Source organism: Pleurodeles waltl, chromosome 4_2 (genome assembly GCF_031143425.1).
Source record: "Pleurodeles waltl isolate 20211129_DDA chromosome 4_2, aPleWal1.hap1.20221129, whole genome shotgun sequence".
Taxonomy (NCBI): domain Eukaryota; kingdom Metazoa; phylum Chordata; class Amphibia; order Caudata; family Salamandridae; genus Pleurodeles; species Pleurodeles waltl.
The window spans coordinates 171,643,818-171,663,280 of record NC_090443.1 but is presented as its reverse complement, the minus strand read 5'-3'; the positions used below and the strand labels follow the sequence as shown (position 1 = coordinate 171,663,280).

The window sequence follows — 19,463 nt, the reverse complement described above, 5'->3', positions numbered from 1 at the left end:
AAAGTTTCAAAAGTCAAAAGTGCACAACTGAGGTTTGGCGCCACAATGTGGTATTGTATGGTATCGTAATATTGAGGGCTTCACAGCACAGGGGGTCAACCTGGCCCGCTAGTCCTTATTGATTGCGATTGTTGTTGTCTACTGGATCTGATTATGATGTAGTCTACAGCAATATGAGTTGCAGATACTGACTGAGAAGCAAAGTATGCAAGCAATTCATATTCTAGTCAAATTCCAGCCAGGGTTTGAGGGATTGAGGAGGCTGTATAATGCAAGTCAGGATTCAGAAAGAAGAATGCATAAGGTTAAAAACTCTTCTCCTATGTTAACACTGGGTCAAAATAGTTCTATTCTGCCAACCTGCTCCGGCCTGCACCATGAAATAGTCTCTATGCTCACAATGCTCTCAGTATTCTCCTGACAGTGTTCTCTGTCCCATCTTATCACGGTTCCAATGAGACAAACTGGTTGTTGAATTTATAATTGAGGAGTTGCTGTGAGATAACTAGCACTGCCCCAGGCCAGGCTGGGCTGGGCTGGGCGAAGCGGAGGCTAGGGAGATGTGGGGCAGCAAGCCACACTGCAGTCTAGTGCTGCCGCCTTCACTGCACACCGCAGTCTCCCCTAGTGATGGGAGCCCTAACAGCAGTGTGCCGGGCTGCTCGTAGCGCCTCGCCACCTCCACTGTCAGACAATGAGCTAGGTTCCTGGCGTAAGGCGCGTGCCCAACACTCCATGCCCAGTCCGCCACCACCTCCCCCTGCCTCACCTCGGATGTCCACACTGTCCCTATGGGACCAGAAGGTCGGGAGGCCAGCAGAGCAAATTAGGACAAAGCCCAGCCAGGCGTCCCTTTGGCTAATTCACAGCAGCAGCTTGCTTTCGGCTTATTGGTGGGGAGGCAGGGAGAGGCACAGCAAGGGAGGCAAGCTAACAGGTGGCCGGGCTGTTCCAGCAGCGTTACAGCATTGAAGCGTCACAGCAGCTTCGAGCTACCTGCTCAAGGAAGGAATGTTAGCAGGCTTTAGAAATATAACAGGTCTGCCTAACTTGACACACGTCCTTTATATATTAAAGCCACGGGATACATAGGCCTCTGTCACACGACAGACAGTCCAATATTATCTTCTTATTCAAGCAGGCTTCGGGGTTTTTCCAAATTGAACACCGTAGCATAAGTGGCGTCAAACTAATTTTGTTAGCTACATAGGGTATACCAAATTCCTCATATACAGAGTATGCAGACGATAATGGTGAAAAGCCAAGGATTCGCCTGAATACTCTGAAATCCTCTCCCTGCAGGAATGTGATCCCCTTATAGCCCTACAAGCCAGCACCATATGTTAGAACTGGTAAATGCTTCTGTTTATGAATCCCCGCCTTTTGGTGTAATAAGCTTGTTGTCAATTTTAGAGACAAGACTTAAAAGGGATCCAATTGAGTTGCAAAACCTAAGTCTTCGCTGTTTCAAACACGGGCCCCAGGTCTCCTGGAAGTCAAATGTTACCCCCAAGTATGAAAATTCATCTTTTCTGGAATTGGGGACCCCACACAATGCAAGAGTTCACAGCTTCATATTTTGGGGCCAATAGCAATAACAAATGTCTTAGCAGAGTTTGTAGCCATTCCTAGGTTGTCTATCAAATTTACAAAAATATCTAAAAGTTGCTCAAGACTGTTGAGTGTCCTGGACAATAGAACAGCATTTTCTGCGTAAAGGAGAACATGGATACGCCACCCATCTGCTGCTGACATGTCCTTTCCTTTGTTAACTAGGTTAAAATCCAAGTCATTGATATGTAATAGGAATAAACTATGCATAAAAGCTCAGCCTTGTTTGCCACATCATCCCAGGCCGAAGCTCCTGCTACATTCGCCGTTAGGTCCATACATCACGGTAACACTTAAATCTGTGTAAAAGGCTCCCCAAAAGGACACCAGACCATGATCCATCCCCTTAGCTTCAAGTATACCTCCCAAAGTTTGGACCTGGCCACACTATCAAAAGTGCAGGCCAGATCCATGAAGGCAAGATAGATCTGGCCTCTTTTCGTTATTGTGTATTTACTTACCAATTATCATGGTAAAGTCGAGACACTGCTCTTGGATGTCTAGGCCTGTTCTGAAACCATTTTGAACATCTGAAAGAATGCAGTTCTGAGTAGTCCAGGACATGATTCTATTGAGAACTACCCTTCCTTTATCTTTAACAGTGGAGTCGATAAGGGAAATCAGCCTATAACAACTAGGGGATGCCCTGTTGCCTTTTTTGGAAATAGGCACAATAATAGCTGAATGCAAAGACCCTGGAATTCCTTTTTTACAAGCAACATTATCATAGCAAGTGATAAATGGCACCCATAGACCTACCACCAATTTATATAAACCCATAGGAAACCCATCCATAGGGGTTTAGACTTGAGCTCTTGCAGTTTGCCTTTGTGACTACATCAATGCTGAACTCGATATCCAAAGGATACATGGGCATAATGGAAATAGGTGCCACGCTATCAAGATCAGCTGAATGATAAACTTGGCTGTAGTGCTCAACCCAGGAGTCTGAGGGATGTTGGTACAAACCTGGTTACAGTTTTCAAACTTTTGTTATAATTAACAATATTACAGAATGAGCCAGAGATTCTAGCCCTACAGGAACTAACATGGGTAATCCAGGCTTCATCCCACAGTTCTGACTTCCACTTGGTAATAGCCTTTTTATAGCACCTCACATTTTCGGCAATTGCTGCCTTATCCATAGGGGTTTCCCGCAAGGTGCTATGAAGACACCTCTGGGCCTCCCTACATTGCCTATTAAACCAAGAATGACTAGGGTTCCTGTTACAAACAGGTGGTTTCAGGAGGTAGGATCTAATGCTGTCACCTAAGAGGACGAAAGTATCCACACTACAGCCAGGATCGCAAATAGATCTAAGACATTCAAAAAGCAGGGTCAAATGATCAGTGCAGAGTCTGCACTGAATATCCTTCAGGCTTGCAGACCTCCAAAAGCAAGCCTCAACCCCTCATTTCTCTGAAGTAGATTAGAACCTCCCACAACAATAGCCAATGTGATTTGTGGTCAATGAAAGGACTGGGGATGGCTGCCCCATCTTTAATATAATCTGACAGGTTTCTACTAGGAAATACATAGTCGACGATAGACCAACCTTTCCCTCCAGTGGGGGTCCTAAGACTGACTTGCGCAGTCAATTCATATGTGTTACAGAGATCTTGTTTAGGCAAATAGGGGCACTGCATTAGGCCTCTGCATTCTCTTGGGCCAGTAGAAGTCGCCAAGTGTTGATAATTAAAAGACTGTGAACCTTGGTCAACTGGCCCTGCCAGCTCAGTAACAAGACTGGCATTAAAATTCCCTGCCAAATCATATTTAGGCCAGACTCTGACTAGGCAGGACTGGATTCAAACACATCAATAAATTCAAAAAGAGATACAAAATTACGGTCAATGTTGGTAGAAAAATTATCATTGTAGAAATTAATTCAGCAAAACTCAGAAAAATGGGCCACTTGATAGTGAACACCTGGATCAGCCTACTATTAGTGGAGATAGGCAAGATAAGACAGCCAAGAGTGATCTTAAACCGTACAGCTAGCCCAGCCCTAGCCCTACCCATTGCTGATGGAAAAGCTAGAAAAACAACTAAAACCGTCACAAAACAAATCCCTGGAGGCTCAAGCCTCCTGTAAAATAACTATATAAAAAACAGATATAAAATCAACCCTGTCCTCATTTGTACGTTAGCTGCAAGCCCAGCAATGTTCCAGAACAGCAAGGGGGGCCGGCGTAGACCTTACATGGGCCCTACCAGAGTCTAAGGTTGAATCATTAGCAGATGACAGAGTGGGCTCACTAATAGGTACATTTCAATTGGTAATACATTCATTTGATAATTTTGAAGTAGATAAAATAGGCAAGTTAGAATTATTAAGTCAGTCATTATCACCCTTCCCTGACAGGGCAGACAAACTGTTGTAAGTTGGGATGGGAAAAGACACATTTTGTGCTGAGGAAGGAGCACGCCTGACCCTCAAAACCCCAGATCTTGGTCTTAAATCTCTATAGAAGTACCCCAGAGATAGCATCCTTACTTCACTTGCCACAATCAGGCCTTGATAAGAGCAATGAATACGTTTGCAGACAACAAGTGGATTAGTAACATTAACAATCACACAATCTCCCTCAAACTCCTTTTCCCAAGCCACTATCTGAGCAAACAAAATACATGAGAACAAATTGGTTTTACACCAAATTGGGAGTGAAGCCAATGGGTGACCTTGTTCATTAACTATTTAGTACTCTTGGCGGTCTGAGGGTCATGTTTAGGGATATTAGCTAAAACCACATTATACAGGCAGACAGCTGGCAGTAAATGGAACACTGGAAAATAGCCCCTAGGGTTTGCCAGAACTGATGAGGTGGATGGAGCATACAGGGGTTTCAGAAGAAGAGGTAATACATGAGGCTGTTGAGGGAGTGAGGTACTAGGGGACGGCTGAGAAGGGGCTGGCAGGGGTGCGACTGAGCCATATTGGCATCTTGTGGTTCAAGAGACACACAGCAGAAGGTTCCCTAGCACAATTGTGTTGCTCCCTAACAAGTGAGCCATGCCCAGGCCCCACAAACTCAGACAGTTTCCTTTCAATTACAGACAGGCGCTCAAGCACAGGGGAAAGGCTAGAAGCTACGGCTGAATTGAGGAGGTCTGACATCCTGGAGAGGATGGCTTTATATTCCGGGTTGAGTCCTCGGGATGGGTGCTAAGAAGAGCAAGGATTAGAATAGAGGCACAATTTCGTAGGGGCCCCCATAGTGGCCATCGCTGTAGTTTGTTTACTGCACTTCTTGTGCTGTGTTGGTGGGGAACATGCGATGGGAGGCAAAGTTGGCAGTGTGGGTGGTAAACAGTCCAAGGCCAGGTGACAAGTAGTCTCAGGGCCACCTGGACCACTGCTTTGGGGATCCCCCAGCAAGGACAGTGGGATTAGCAAGAGGAATCAAGTGAGAATTTCAGCATCAAGGAAAAGTTGTCACTCAGTGAGCTGAATCTTTGTTTATTACTCCCACTGCTTCCTTAATAACCCCATCCAGCGTTGATTTAATTGCTTTTGAGGCGTTAGATAATCCTAGCTTGCACTTGCCCATTTTGACCTGAGAGCCCCTAACTTTGAAGGCACGCAAGACAAGACAATTCTCATCTATGGAGACCTCAGTCGGTATCCTTGTTCGGGCCTAATGGTGAGCAAGTCCCTGTAAGGCCCAAAGGACTGACAGGAGTGCAATAAAAACCTTAAAACAAGTCTTACCTTGTGGTAATCGGAAGGAGTGGCTAACAGTCTGCCCCCTGAAACTGAGGCCAGTGGGGGTGTGGGGGGTGTCCTGGTCAAGCCTCCTCCGGTCAATTATGGGCAAAGATGGGCTTGCTCTTGGACCGGTCTTTGCCTAGGCCATGCTGGGCACGTCCTGCGCACAGCAGTAAAGCAACACGCTTTAGTAGCATTATCATGGTGTCCTGGTGTAGCCTCCTAGGACGTCTGGGAAATGTAGTCCGCTTGTAGGCGGCAGTGCAATTGTTCTGGAAAACCAGAAGCACGTAAGACTGTTGTATTTTATTTATTTATTTTTAGATAAAGTAAAAAACTTGATTTAATTTGCATTATTTGGAGAAAACAAATTTAAATGTAATACATTATCTGGATAGCGCACCAAATTAAATCCTGCTTAAAAGAAGTGGCAGATTGGATGGCGGCTAGTTGCCTAAAACTTCATGGCGTCAAGACGGAGGTATTAATAGTTGGTCCCATAGTCCTTATGGGACGAACTTAAATAGCCCAAGTCCCTGAGAGACTTCCCCTCCTCCAAGACACAAATAAAAAATTTGGGCATCATCATTTAGAGCAAACTTACTATGGAAGCCTAGGAGTAAGCTGTCATCAAGCTGCTTCGGTCTACTGAGAATCCTCAGGAAGCTGTTATGCTTGCTGCCAAGTTCAGCACAGAAAGTGGTAATGCAAGGCTCGGTACTACCATGGATAGGCTATGGGAACTCCCTATATTTGGGGTGCACGAAATCAGTGATTAAGAAGCTCCAGGCGATCCTAAACGTGGTTGCCTGGATTCTTCTGGGAATCCCAAAGCATCAGACTGCTTTCCCTGCACTAGCGACGCTATATTGGCTGCCTATACAAGATAGGATTCATTTTAAAGCTCTGTGCCTGGCCCACGATGCATTGCACAGGAAGGTGCCAGATATTTTACAACATTTGATTCATCCCTACTGTCCTACAAGAGATTTAAGAATTGGGAACATAAATTTGCCAGTCATCCCGAAAGTAATAAAAGGCCAGAAGTGGGGGCTTGTTTACATACTTATTCCCAAAATTATGGAATTCCCTTCTGTCATCTCTCAGGCAGAATGACAACGTACTCAGGCCCGTATTTATACTTTTTGACGCTAAACTGCGCTAACGCAGTTTAGCGTCAAAAAGTTTAGCGCCGGCTAACGCCATTCTGAAGCGCCATGCGGGCGCCGTATTTATTGAATGGCGTTAGCTCGCGCTAGCAGACCGGCGCTGCCTGGTGTGCGTGGAAAAAAACCACGTACACCAGGCAGCGCCGGCATTGGGGAAAATGGCGTTAGGGCGTCTTAAAATGGGGCAAGTCAGGTTGAGGCAAAAAAATCGCCTCCACCCGATTTGCGCAATTTTTAACGACGCCCAGATGCCATTTACATGACTCCTGTCTTAGTAAAGACAGGAGTCATGCCCCTTGCCCAATGGCCATGCCCAGGGGACTTATGTCCCCTGGGCATGGTCATTGGGCATTGTGGCATGTAGGGGGGCACAAATCAGGCCCCCCTATGCCCAAAATTTTTTTTTTTTAAAAACAAAATTATACTTACCTGAACTTACCTGAATGTCCCTGGGATGGGTCCCTCCATCCTTGGGTGTCCTCCTGGGGTGGGCAAGGGTGGCAGGGGGGGTCCCTGGGGGCATGGGAGGGCAGCTGTGGGCTCATTTTGAGCCCACAGGTCCCTTAACGCCTGCCCTGACCCAGGCGTTAAAAAGAGGCGCAAATGCGGGGTTTTTTGCCCCGCCCACTCCCGGGCGTGATTTTTGCCCGGGAGTATAAATACGACGCATTTGCGTCGCAATCATTTTTTAAGACGGGAACGCCTACCTTGCATCTCATTAACGCAAGGAAGGCGTTCACGCAAAAAAATGACGCTCATTCCTCATACTTTGGCGCTAGACGCGTCTAACGCCAAAGTATAAATATGGCGTTAGTTTTGCGCCGAATTTGCGTCGAAAAAAACGACGCAAATTCGGCGCAAACGGAGTATAAATATGCCCCTCAGTTTCAGGAAACGGCTCAAAACATACTTGTTTGTGTTTAAGAATGATGTTTTAGAAGTCTGGTGGACCACTCAGCGCTCAGACATCCAGTGGGTAGATGTGCTTAAATGCTCTGAATCTGATATAATACTCTCAGAAACTTCAATGGTAACTTAGGGGCCTAATGACCGATACAGATTTTAAAATGCATAAATATTTTGTGTAGTGTCAATGTATTATCATTACCTGTAGTATCTTTCTAGGCTCCAACCTCTAACCCACGATTGAAGCCTTCTATCTCTGATATCTCTATTATTGAAAGTACTTTATCCTCCTAATGTATAAAGGGTATTGAATTGGGGGGGGGGGTCACCATTTGCCATGGCGTTGTTCTTCTGTGACACTATTTCGCATATCTATCTCTTCAGGCCCTGGAAATGTTTTTTTAATCTCCTCCACCTGCTGCGGAAATGATGACACTCTTGATTTGATTACTTTCTAAGTAGTTCGTTTTTTTTTAAAGAAAGCTCTTTATTGTGGGTAATGCTGAAATCGCTCTGTGGCTCATCAATGGATGTTACTTGTAAATTTGTGCATGTTCATAAACTACCATATGTGGTATTATCATGTGACAAATATTGTACACAATAGCAAGGTCTAACCACCCTTTCGTACCACAGCGAGTTAGCATGGGGATGGCCAAATGGTTGCTTTGTTGATCTTGGATAAATGCTTGTCTCCCAGTATGACGTATTTATCAGTGGTGGCTGCTACGTTTTAAAAGTGGTGGGGCACATGATAAATGACATCAAACATAAAAATAAATGTACCTTTCTTGACAATGTTTTGCAGCATCTGTACACCCGAAGTTCCCCCTGTCTCACGCTGCTTGCTGGACAGTGGCATCCGAGCCAATCCAAGCACTGCGCTTATGCTGCTTAGAATGCTAATCATAAAAGCAGTGCTAGGATTGACTGGAGCAGGCAAACAGCGTTCCATCTGACTCCTACAGGGCTATGCCTATGTTTCTCAGCTGCCTTTTAGTTGTTGATTGCAGGAGCCTGAACTGCGCATGTCAGGCTGGCCACAGTGAAAACACTGGACAATCTTACATGCCCAGTTCAGGTAACACAGCCTCAAGTCATCTCACTGTATTGCTGTGATGAGGTAGGATGTCAAAGCCCCCACGTCCGTATGGACAACCTGCCCCTGATAGTTATGTGCTTGAGAAATACATATCAAAGAATATTAGTAAACATTGTACAGAGCTCAGTAACTTAACTTCCAACCATATATTGTTTACAAATCTAGATATTTGTTTTTAATTCTGTTTGTTGTTTCCACCACAGATAAATAATTCAATAACATAAGCTGAACACACATTGCATTGCCATAGACAATCTTGGATCGATATAAGTAGTGATCCGACTTCCTTAATTGACAACGCTTCTTATCTTGTCTTCCTCTCCTGCAGCTTTGTAAGTAGCAGACATAAGTCAGTCAAAATGAGGGCAGCCGTTCATAGAGTGGGGGATGGGGTGTGTGCAGAGGTTGCCTACACGAGTGAAACAAATCTACATATATTTCTTGCTTATAAACTTAATTCTTGGTTGTCATTCTTACAGGTTCTGAACAGTCCCTTACGACGAGAAGTGCAGCCACCACGTGGGCGTACATTGTGCAAATGAAGGTCATTGACAACCAGAAGAAGCTCTGCCAGCTTTCTCGAGATCTGGAATCCTCATGACACTTTACTGATTTCATGGCCATTCTGAACAACAAAGTTTGATGTAAGCACAGGACTGCGGGGCGGACCAAGAAGCAACAAGAAAATAAGAAAATCAGTTGTACTCCATGCACGGCCTTAGAGAAAGCCCTCCCATGACACTTGACGTCAAGTATTTCACATACAGCTGTCAGGCAGAGAATCTTTGCAGATGCTGATAGGAATGGGGCAGAAAACAGTGTTTTGATCAATTGTTGGCATAACCTGGGTTTGCCTTTTGATGCTCAGGAATTTGGGATTGCTTAAAGGACTATGCCCCTCATTCTGTCCGCCGCCCGCCAGAATTCAGCCCTCCATAATACCGCTCCGCGGTCAAAAGACCGCGGAGGGTATTATGAGTTTTTCCCTGGGCTGGCGGGCGGTCTCCAAAAGACCGCCCGCCAGCCCAGGGAAAAACTCCCTTCCCACGAGGATGCCGGCTCGTAATCGAGCCGGCGGAGTGGGAAGGTGCGACGGGTGCTGTTGCACCCGTCGCGTATTTCACTGTCTGCCAAGCAGACAGTGAAATACTTGTAGGGGCCCTCTTACGGGGGCCCCTGCAGTGCCCATGCCATTGGCATGGGCACTGCAGGGGCCCCCAGGGGCCCCACGACTCCCCCTCCCGCCATCCGGTTCCCAGCGGGAGAACCGCCAGGAACTGGATGGCGGGAGGGGGAGTCGGAATCCCCAAGCCGGCGCAGCAAGCTGCGCCGGCTTGGAGGATTCCTGGGGGCAGCGGGAAACCGGCGGGAGACCGCCGGTTTCCCTTTACTGACTGCGGCTAAGCCGCCACGGTCAGAATGCCCCGCGGGGCACCGCCGGCCTGTCGGCGGTGCTCCCGCGTGCCGCGGCCCTGGCGGTTCTATACCGCCAGGGTCGTAATGAGGGCCTATATTTCCATTCAGCTCTAATTCTGGGGTCTTTCTCCACAGAAGAAGGGATATCTTACTGTTTCCTGGCCGAGGAAAAGTTGTGGGTTTGGTTCACTGAAAAAGAATAGACTTTCAAAGAAGAGGTGCCCTGGAAAATCTAAGCCCAAGAACGCTCTGCATGCTGAGTATCTGATTATGCTCTACATGTTAGTGGAAGTGGTGGTGAAGGAAAAAATGTTGGATTATATGAAGGGGCAGCTCGAAGATCGAGTATTTGAGCGGGTAACTTACAGCTGTTGATGTGCTTACATGAGTCTTTGAAATATCACATCCTGATGTGTGTGAGTGTACATTATTGTAGCAATGCCTGCCAACTTGGCAACTAGACGCTATTTTGTTATATTTCCAACTGATGTAAAAAAAAATATATATATTTTAAGTGGTAGATAGACTAAAGCGTGCTTTTCCCTAAATATGATGACATTTTCTCTTTTACAAGTCTCTGGAGTTTCTTCATTCAGAGCAGAGTGGATTCCAGATTTGCTACACCTTGTTGTGTTTATTGTAATTGTTGGTTATAAATATGTAATGAATTCCCTAAAACCCACCTCCTAATGATGCTCTCTCTTTCAAACGGGACACTATTTAAAAGAAGCACTTCCCCTTTTAGATAGTAATCCGTTTGAAAGGGGAGGCGTTTCAAGCAGGCACGTGCCATTCAATCGCTTGAAAGAGCATGCAGACCAAGCAAGTAGAGTATACAGTGCATGTCATACCATATGTGGCCCTTTCTAAGAAGTTGCCTGCAGTGAGGTGGTGAAACAGCTAGCATCAACTTTTTCATAAGGACAAGAGCATTTCATCCTCTTTGGGAGGTCTGCATTTATCACCCATGGGTCGTATTTTTCTCTCCTTGCTCCAATTTGTCTCCAACAATAGTAAACGTACCTTATAGATTTAGGATTTATGCAGTTAGTCTCTAAAAATGTAGATGTCTCGATACCGAGAACGACAAGAGACTGTCAGTAAGCATACCTGCACATCATGGGGGGCTCATGCACATGTCCACTCCTCGTCAAAGTGTTTAGAAATGTATTCTGCTGCTACCTGCTGGGACTCTCTGAATTCCATAGGAACAGCCATGGAAAACAGAAAACAGTTGAAGAAGATAAAGTTGGAGATGGGAATATCCTCTGAGGGCAGAAACCATGCTCCATATTGAAACCGTCAACCTAAGAAAAATAATTATTTATAATCAGATAGTCATAACCCTAAGAGGTAGGATGTTTGCGCTCACAAACTTACCTGCTCACACATTCCAATGACAGTAATCATTATTAATACTACTTACGCACATCGAAATCGTAAACAACGAAAAATAATAAACACGAAATGGTGCCCATGTGTTCCGAAACCTCAGGACATTTTTCCTACGGGGAGGCATATAGATTTCTCCCCTAATGCAACAATGCATAACATCATCTGTGAGTGTGCTACCGCCAGCAGATATGTGTGCGGAGAAGCTCCCATTGCGAGAACGGGGGTGGGGAGGCACCAGTTTGCGGTATCCCTTATCAGGGTACACTAAAAATGCCACCCTAAGGAGTATTACATTTTCAATTGATGGACTCCTTGATGTACACTGACGTGCCTTAAAAATGCTGAAAATTGTTGCTTAAAGACGTTTCAGAGACAAAAGAAGAATCGAATGGAAAGCACAACAACACATGTTGTTGGGAACCTATTTCTAATCGAAACTCCTGAAGAAGTTTTGGGGAAAAATTCCTTGATTGGCTTTACCTCACAAGGACCAGGTGGTACTTAGACTGATCATTCCATCAAGCATACAGCTGGGCTCCAAAATACATTTTACAATGGATGCAATGAATTTAAAATTGATGCTCCATTTCGCATCTGACGGTAAAGTACTGTATATACCAGGAGTCTCAATAGGTCGATCAGAGCTAACAGTCTGTATTGGAGTAGCTCCGTGCCTGTCACTTCTTTTCGGTAAATGCAGCTGTGAGGCTGAAAGTTGACTGCAGAAGCAATAGTTAGCATTCTATCTTAAATTAAAAAAAATAAAGTGTTGTTGAAAAGAAGCCTTGAATAATAAACATTGACATATCTTACATCAGAGTACACTGGTTGAAAACATTCACCCTGAAATAATATAGCATCTGTGATGACAAGTCTCAACCGGGTAAATTTCCTTAGAGTCAATTGCAGTAAATAATTAGGAGGAGAGTTGCACTGCATTTACATTTTCTTTCACTTTCATTATTTTTATTTCTTCCATTCTCTTTCTTTTTCATGCTCCTTCTGTTTCTTTAATTTTTTTCTTTCAATTTTTTTCTTGTTCTATTTCCCTCTCCTTTTTATTTCTTTTTCTTCATCTTTCATTCTGACCCTTCTTTTTCTCTTGTTTTTCATTCTCTTCCTTTGCTCGTTCTTTGTTTTCCTCACTCCTATCTTCCTTTGTTCTTTCCTTCTCACCTTAAGCACTTTTTCTTTTTTCTTCATTCATTTGTTCCTTTCTTATTTCAGTTTTTTCCTTCCTTTCTCTCATGCCTTCCTCTCCTCTCTTGATTGCTTCTTAGCCTTCCGTATTTTGTTATTCTCCTTCCCTTCCTCACACTCTTGTCTGTTTCTGTATTCTTTCTCCTTACATTCTTTCATTTCCATATTTCCATCTTTCTTTTTCATAATTACTGTCCTCTCCTCCTTCCTCTAGTTATTTTTTTTCCTGCTTTCTCTCCTTTCTTTACTTTCTTTTTTCTTTCTTCCTCTTCTTTATTTATTTCAAGGTACTTAACTTCCTAGAGCAATTTCTTCATTCCCTAACTGGTGTTTCATCTTTGCCTTAGAGGTATACTTTTGGGAACGCGGATGGCTGCAGAGGTATGTTTACTTGTAAAGCACTGTGAAGTGTGCATGTACCTAAACGTAAAAATAAATTGTTACGGCAGTGCCAGTTTAAGGACATCAATGAAAGGATTTTCGGGCAATTAGCGAGAAAATTGAAGATTTTTTGGTCCTGGACCATATAATGAGGATACTGTGATCCCAGGACTAAGCGACCACAAAACTGAGACACCTCTCACAGATGATTCACAGAGAAGAGTAAAGGGACAAAACTGGTTCTTGTAGACCACACAGCTTCACAACTTTCCCTGGCCAGTAACAGTGTGTGCCTACTGCATCAAGCGTGGGTGCTCTTGGGGCAGAGTTTAAGTAGCGTTAATTATTTTGTGCGGTTATATTAGGCAGTAGTTTAGGACTTTTTTCATAGATCAGAAGTAGCTCTCACTATTGAAACAATTTGAGAACACTACTCTGTTCTCACTTCACTATTACAATTTAGAACAATCTACATGATTCAATGATTTTTCTTTGAAAACATTCTGTTTTTGGTGCAATTTCTTCACTTATTGACAGCAGCCTAGTCACACTTGCAAAATATAGAAAGTTAGATGTGGGTGGAAGATCTTTCTATATTCAATTAACTCTGTCCTGGTGTGACCGCTGGTGGAAGTGACAACAGTGAGAGATTACTCCAACTACAGAAGCAGAATAGAACTTCATACCTTTTGAGTTATTTAAAATAATTCCCAGATCTGGTCTAATAATTTGTTTAATGTACTCAATACTCAAATAGATCAGCAGGACACATGACTATTGTGTGCTCTACAGTTCTTTATAAACTACCACTTGTAAAGAACTAAAAATGATGTTCTTAGACATCAGTTGTACCACTCTTGTTACATGACACATACAGGTGCAAACCACCAATTCAGTGATCTTACAGGCTGAGGCCCATGAGAACCAATTAGTGATGTGAGAATGAAACTATTAAAGGAGTTCCTGATAGATCAAGAAGTGCCTCTGTATATGATGATAACATTAAGTGGCATCATGCACCACTGATGTGAAACCTTAAAATCAGCAACAGATGCCCCAAATTGGCAATGATTAATCAGGCGGATAATGCCCTTAAACAGAATTTGCAAATTGACCCATTTTGTCTCCAAGTACCAGTATGTCATTCTTTTGGCAAACAATCCAACTTTTCTTATACTGGAGCTTGCCATTTTCCGAATCCGTAGTATGGTGTTCCCAAAGAAGCGTCATTAGAACAGATTTACTGATTCTGATTCGAATCGATTGTGAAAACCACACGGAAGGATGTTGGATTCTCTGTAGGAATTTGGGGTTATGTGCCCATATGTATGCTTCTACAGCAGACGGTAAAGCCTAATCTTTGATTTTAACATTCCTGCAATGCTGACTGAGCAATAAATTGCCCCTAGATGTAGCTAGATGGCTATATGCTTGGATACAGAACGAAATCACTAAACAATAATGGCCACGTTTGTACTCAGACTGCAAATACACTGCTTTCCCATTCTTCATGAGCAGATAATATGTGTGCACATAATTAACTGAAAACAGCGGCCCAGATTTACCAAAGAGTTTGCGCTGGGCTTGTGTTACATTTTTTAGCGCAACCTGGCAAAAATGGGTTCAGCACTCTATTAATTAATGCTGTGTTTAGAGTCAAATTCCCCTTCCAGCTCTCAGGTCAGGAGATTCAGTTTTTAGGGTTGAGCGCACAAAGCGCTCTCTCCCTGTTGTAATCCCTTTGTGGGATTTTAACCACACCCATGTCACAGCCATTGGTTTGGTTGGTTTGTTGGCTTGCCTCTTAAAATTTGCTTGATTTAATTAGTGAAAGGCATGCATACGTCATGCCTTTTCCAGTGCTTAGCCCTCCTCAAGCGCACCGGCCAACTACTGAAAACATACAAGGCTCCATGTTTTCCGTATGGTTTCTGGACTACTTGGTCTTTTTATTTCGTAGGCAGTGCGATCTAGCTGGGCAGTAGTCGAGCGCTTTGCATGACATCGACCCTGTTACATGGATAATTGCACTTTTGCTGATACGTTTCACTGCCTGAGAACGTCTGTTTCGTTTTCCATGTCTCCTTTGAGCTCATGGCGGCTGTTGGCTTGCTTATGTGAAACTGTTTTACTTTTCATTTTCAGTTTATGTGGTAAGAAAAGTCTGGTTATGAGTTCACAACACTAATAGCTCTAACTCGAGCCCCTCTGCATTACAAATGCTAGTCTTGCGGGCTCCTGTTTTCACGTTTTGTGACAACTTCATTGTATTTCCCTTCTCCTGTCTTACCGACCTTTGTATCTAACATCGTGGAAAAATAAGTGGCTGCCCCTGAAAATAAATGCCACTGAAATTATGCACAGGCCACGCGTGCATCCGTCCTCTGGCATCATCCCCCCATGTTCATAAGCAAACTGTTAAGTATTCACACCAGACTTGTCAGAAATTTCTTCTTTTATTTGAAGTCTTCTTCTGTAAAGCCAACACTTCTGCTTCCTCTCAGTCAATGCTCCGTTCTGCTCCCCACATTCTAAATTCCCTAACATTCTCTCTTTCCTCATTGTATTCCATCATTTCTAACTACAATTATAAATTTTATGATAGAAGACATAACACATCTTCTGTCTTATATAACATTAATGAAAATAACAAGAAAAAAATTACAAAATTCAAAATATAATTTTTTTTTCTAATTAAGAAGACAGAAAAAAAAAATTCTACGTTTAGTCTACCTTGTAATATAATTTTGCAAGTATAAAGGTCATTTGATAATTTTACCTTGTTTACTCTTATAAAATTCGCTCTTTATATTATGTCCTGTACATTTCTCTATAGCATTAGCATCCTCCGGCGTGGTAATTGCCTCTTCAACTCCTTTCCTCGATTCGTCCCTAGTTGTCACACTACCGTAAACCCTTTGTTGCGTGTCTAACCAGCAACAATTTTTTTTTTTAATTCTCACTTGGAATTGCTGTGCCCTCTTTACATTTTACAAAATGACTCATGTGCCAAACCCGACCATCACTCAATTTGGCGGAATTATTGTAAATTTCAACCACCACTCTCAGTTCAGAATATTTGCTTTCTCCTTTCTTAACTTTACGTGGTAATTTAACATGTACTTTTCCACCCTTATTCAAATCAATCTCTTTAGTCCCCTTCTTATTGTCCACATACTCTTTATAGTCATCTTGTGCTTTTTGAATATTACTTATTACTTCAGAGGGTGACCATCCTTTACCCTAGAATTATTTAACCACCCCTGATTGTCCTTCATAAATTGTATCCTTCCCCGCATGTTGGTAAACGGGCTGTACCCAGTCACAGTTGGGGTAGTCCTATACATCCAAACCAATTTTTTTGATACTGGACTTCCAATCTACTTTTTTATATTTAGCCAATTGTAACGAATCTTTAATGACATGATTAAATCTTTCCACTTTGCCATTTCTCCTCGGGTGATAAACAGAAACTAACTTCTATGCCATTCCTCTTAAAAAAAACACTTTATTTCTTCACTTTTGAATTGGACACCCTTGCCTGTAATACCCTTTTCATGAAAACCCTCTCTTTGAAATAGTTCATCCAAGAACCACAAAACATTCTCAGAATTAACCTTATTGACAAATGTAACTTCTGGCCATTTTGAAAAGTAGTCTATAGCTACTATTATAAACCATTCTTCATTTTCCTCAAAAATTGGGCCCATAATATCTGCCCCGATAACTTCCCACGCCATCTTTGGACATGGAATTGGATGTAACATAGGCTTCAGAGGAACAAGTGACTTATCTGCATTCAGACATAAATCATAATCTCTAATGACTCTCTCAATCTCGACATCCATTCCTGGCCACCAGTAATTCTCCTTAATTTTCTTTTTTGTCTTAACAATACCTAAATGACCTTCTTGACATATTTTGATTATAGTTTCTTTAAAATCTTTTGGTGGCAAAATCCTGCCTCCTCTCACAAGGTTGTTTTGAATTACAGATAATTTGTTACAGATTAAAAAAAAAAAAAAAAGCCTTAAATCTGAATCCACTTTCCTTTTCTCTGGCCATCCATTCTGAATATACTTTCTTAAAGTAGACAATGATTGATCATTTAAATTAGCTTCATTCCAATCCTTACTCCCTATCCATGCTACATTTACCTCTTCTACTTCTTCATAATTTTCTTCAAGCGGTAACGGCAACCTGCTCAAGCAATCTGCAATTTTGTTTTTAACACATGGTAAATATACCAGCTTATACCTAAAGTGTAATAGTCTTATGGACATCGTAGCTATCCTGGGGTAGCTTTCAAAAGACCCTCAGTTGATAGCACTTTCAACAAGGGTTTATGATCACACCTTACTTCAACATTGAAACTCCCCAAAAAGTTCCTAAAATGTTCTAATCCCCACACTACTGCTCGGGTTTCTTTTTCTATGACTGAATATTTTTTCTTCTGCAGGTGAAAATACCCTAGAGGCAAAAGCTATGGTGACTTCTTCACCCTTGATATCTTTTTGACTTAAAACTGCACCAATACCCTTATTGCTTGCATCAGTAATAAGTATGGAGATGAGTTTGGGATCAAAACCGGATAAAGTCCTTCCCAAGCAAATTTCCTCTTTTATCCCTTTGAAGAATATCTGACCAATCAAACTTACATTTTTCTTTCTATAATTGCCTCATTTTGAAGGTTTTTTCTGAAAAATTCCTGACGAATTTAGCATTAAATTCCGCCAGCCCAAGAAATGATCGCAGCTCATCTTTATTACTAGGAGATGGTGCATCCTTTATAGCAGCCATCAATTCTTGGTTTGGTTTAATGCCTTCTGCCGTAATTTCATGCCCTAAATAGTTTAACTTTTGCACACCAAATTTGCATTTTGAAAATTCTGCCGTCAACCCTGTTTTTCTCAAAATACCTAAAACTTTATCTACTCTGGCGTCACGTTGCTCCTCATTCTTCCTCATTATCAAAATGGCATCCTGAAAGAAAATCATTCCCTCCATGCTCTTAAAAGGCTTATGCATCATCTTTTGAAAAACTACTGCAGCAGAGGCAAGACCAAAAGGCATACATATTGACAACACCCCAAAGAGTCACAAATGCAGTCAAGTTTTTACTGTCTTCATGCAGCTTAATTTGGTGCTATGCGGATGACAAATCTATAGATGTAAACCACTCCATACCCTTGGTTATAGCAAGCATTTAATTTATCTTGGAAACTTCTCACTATGATGTTGCTGTTCAGTTCTCTCAAATCAATACCCAATCGGATTTTTCCATTGGCTTTTCGAACTGCCACCAATGGAGAAATCCACTCAGTTGCTTCCACTTCTTCAATTATATCTTTTTTTAAAAGATTTTTTAGTTCCTTCTCAGCTTCTTCCCTTATTACCCAAGGTATGCTCTGAGATTTATGTACCTTTGGTACAGCATTTTTCTTTAATATGATTTTATAGTAGTAATCTTTAAGAGTGCCAATTTCTCTAGAAAACGCTTCCGTCCTTGTAAGAAATTTCTTCTTTTATTTGAAGTCTTCTTCTGTAAAGCCAACACTTTTGCTTCCTCTCAGTCAACTCTATGTTCTGCCCCCCACATTCTAAATTCCCTAACATTCTTTAACATTATCTATTACCTCATTGCATTCCATCATTTCTAACTACAGTTCTGAACTTTATGATAGAAGACATAACACAAACATTACATGGCACAGCAGGGAACAGAGCACTACTCGTGGAGCCAATAAGCTGCTTTCATTCATTGTGAAACAGCCTTTACATACTCTTCCATTTTGTTGTTTTCAGGTGTGCCATGGTATTTTTATATGTGCAATACTTAGCTGTATTCAGACTAAAATTTTTTTTTCTTTTAGACAAAGCCCTCGCAGGACATCATTTCATTATTTGTTGTTGTGTTAGCTTGCGGTCCGAGCATATGCCCCACACCACCTCCTGGAGGGAGCCTTGGCACACACTGAATAGCGACCTTGAGGGTCAAGTGCTAAAGGGATGCACTTGGCCCTTAGCTTTGCTGAGAACATTTCTGTCCATGCCTCACAGGAACAGAAAACCTAGGATAGGTTAGCATACCATGGCAGGGCAATTGAGCAGGGCTATGCAAGGAATGCCGTAAGGCACTAACTTAAAGTATTTTTGTATCTGAGTGTAAGGTCATAGAGTTTCTAGTCTATGGACTTTTTAGGGTTTCCTTTCTAAATCACTGAAGTCAGATCACAGATATCCTCAGCACCCGTTCCATCTGGAAAATCTAAAATATGCCCCACTCCTAAGAGAGTGAAATTAGAGGGAGCAACATCAATTTGTGTGATCTGTACATTTCAGCCGAGTCTGCGAGTTATACGCAGCTTGAATAATATACGGTTTGCACACAATCAGTGCTTTATATGGGCCGGTATTGAGTACAGGCACTTATTTATTTTGAGAGGGAGAGTACCTGCACTTCTCAAGATAAGCATAACACTTTTAATTGGAGAGTACCGGCACTTCTCAGAAACAAGCAGGTACTCTGATACAGAGTACCTGCACTTCAATTTTTCCATTTCAAGCACTGCA

At 42.5% G+C, this 19,463-nt stretch overlaps 1 protein-coding gene across 1 annotated transcript in view; it reads left to right on the top strand.

Moving 5' to 3' along the window:
• RAPGEF3 (Rap guanine nucleotide exchange factor 3) overlaps positions 1–9,388 on the top strand; it is a 1,225,478-nt gene extending 1,216,090 nt beyond the window's left edge. Inside the window, exon 28 of the mRNA XM_069231039.1 lies at positions 8,978–9,388. Coding sequence (XP_069087140.1) covers positions 8,978–9,099 — 122 coding nt within the window. The 3' untranslated portion in view covers positions 9,100–9,388. The remainder of the gene's footprint in view (positions 1–8,977) is intronic.
• Positions 9,389–19,463: the final 10,075 nt, after the last annotated feature.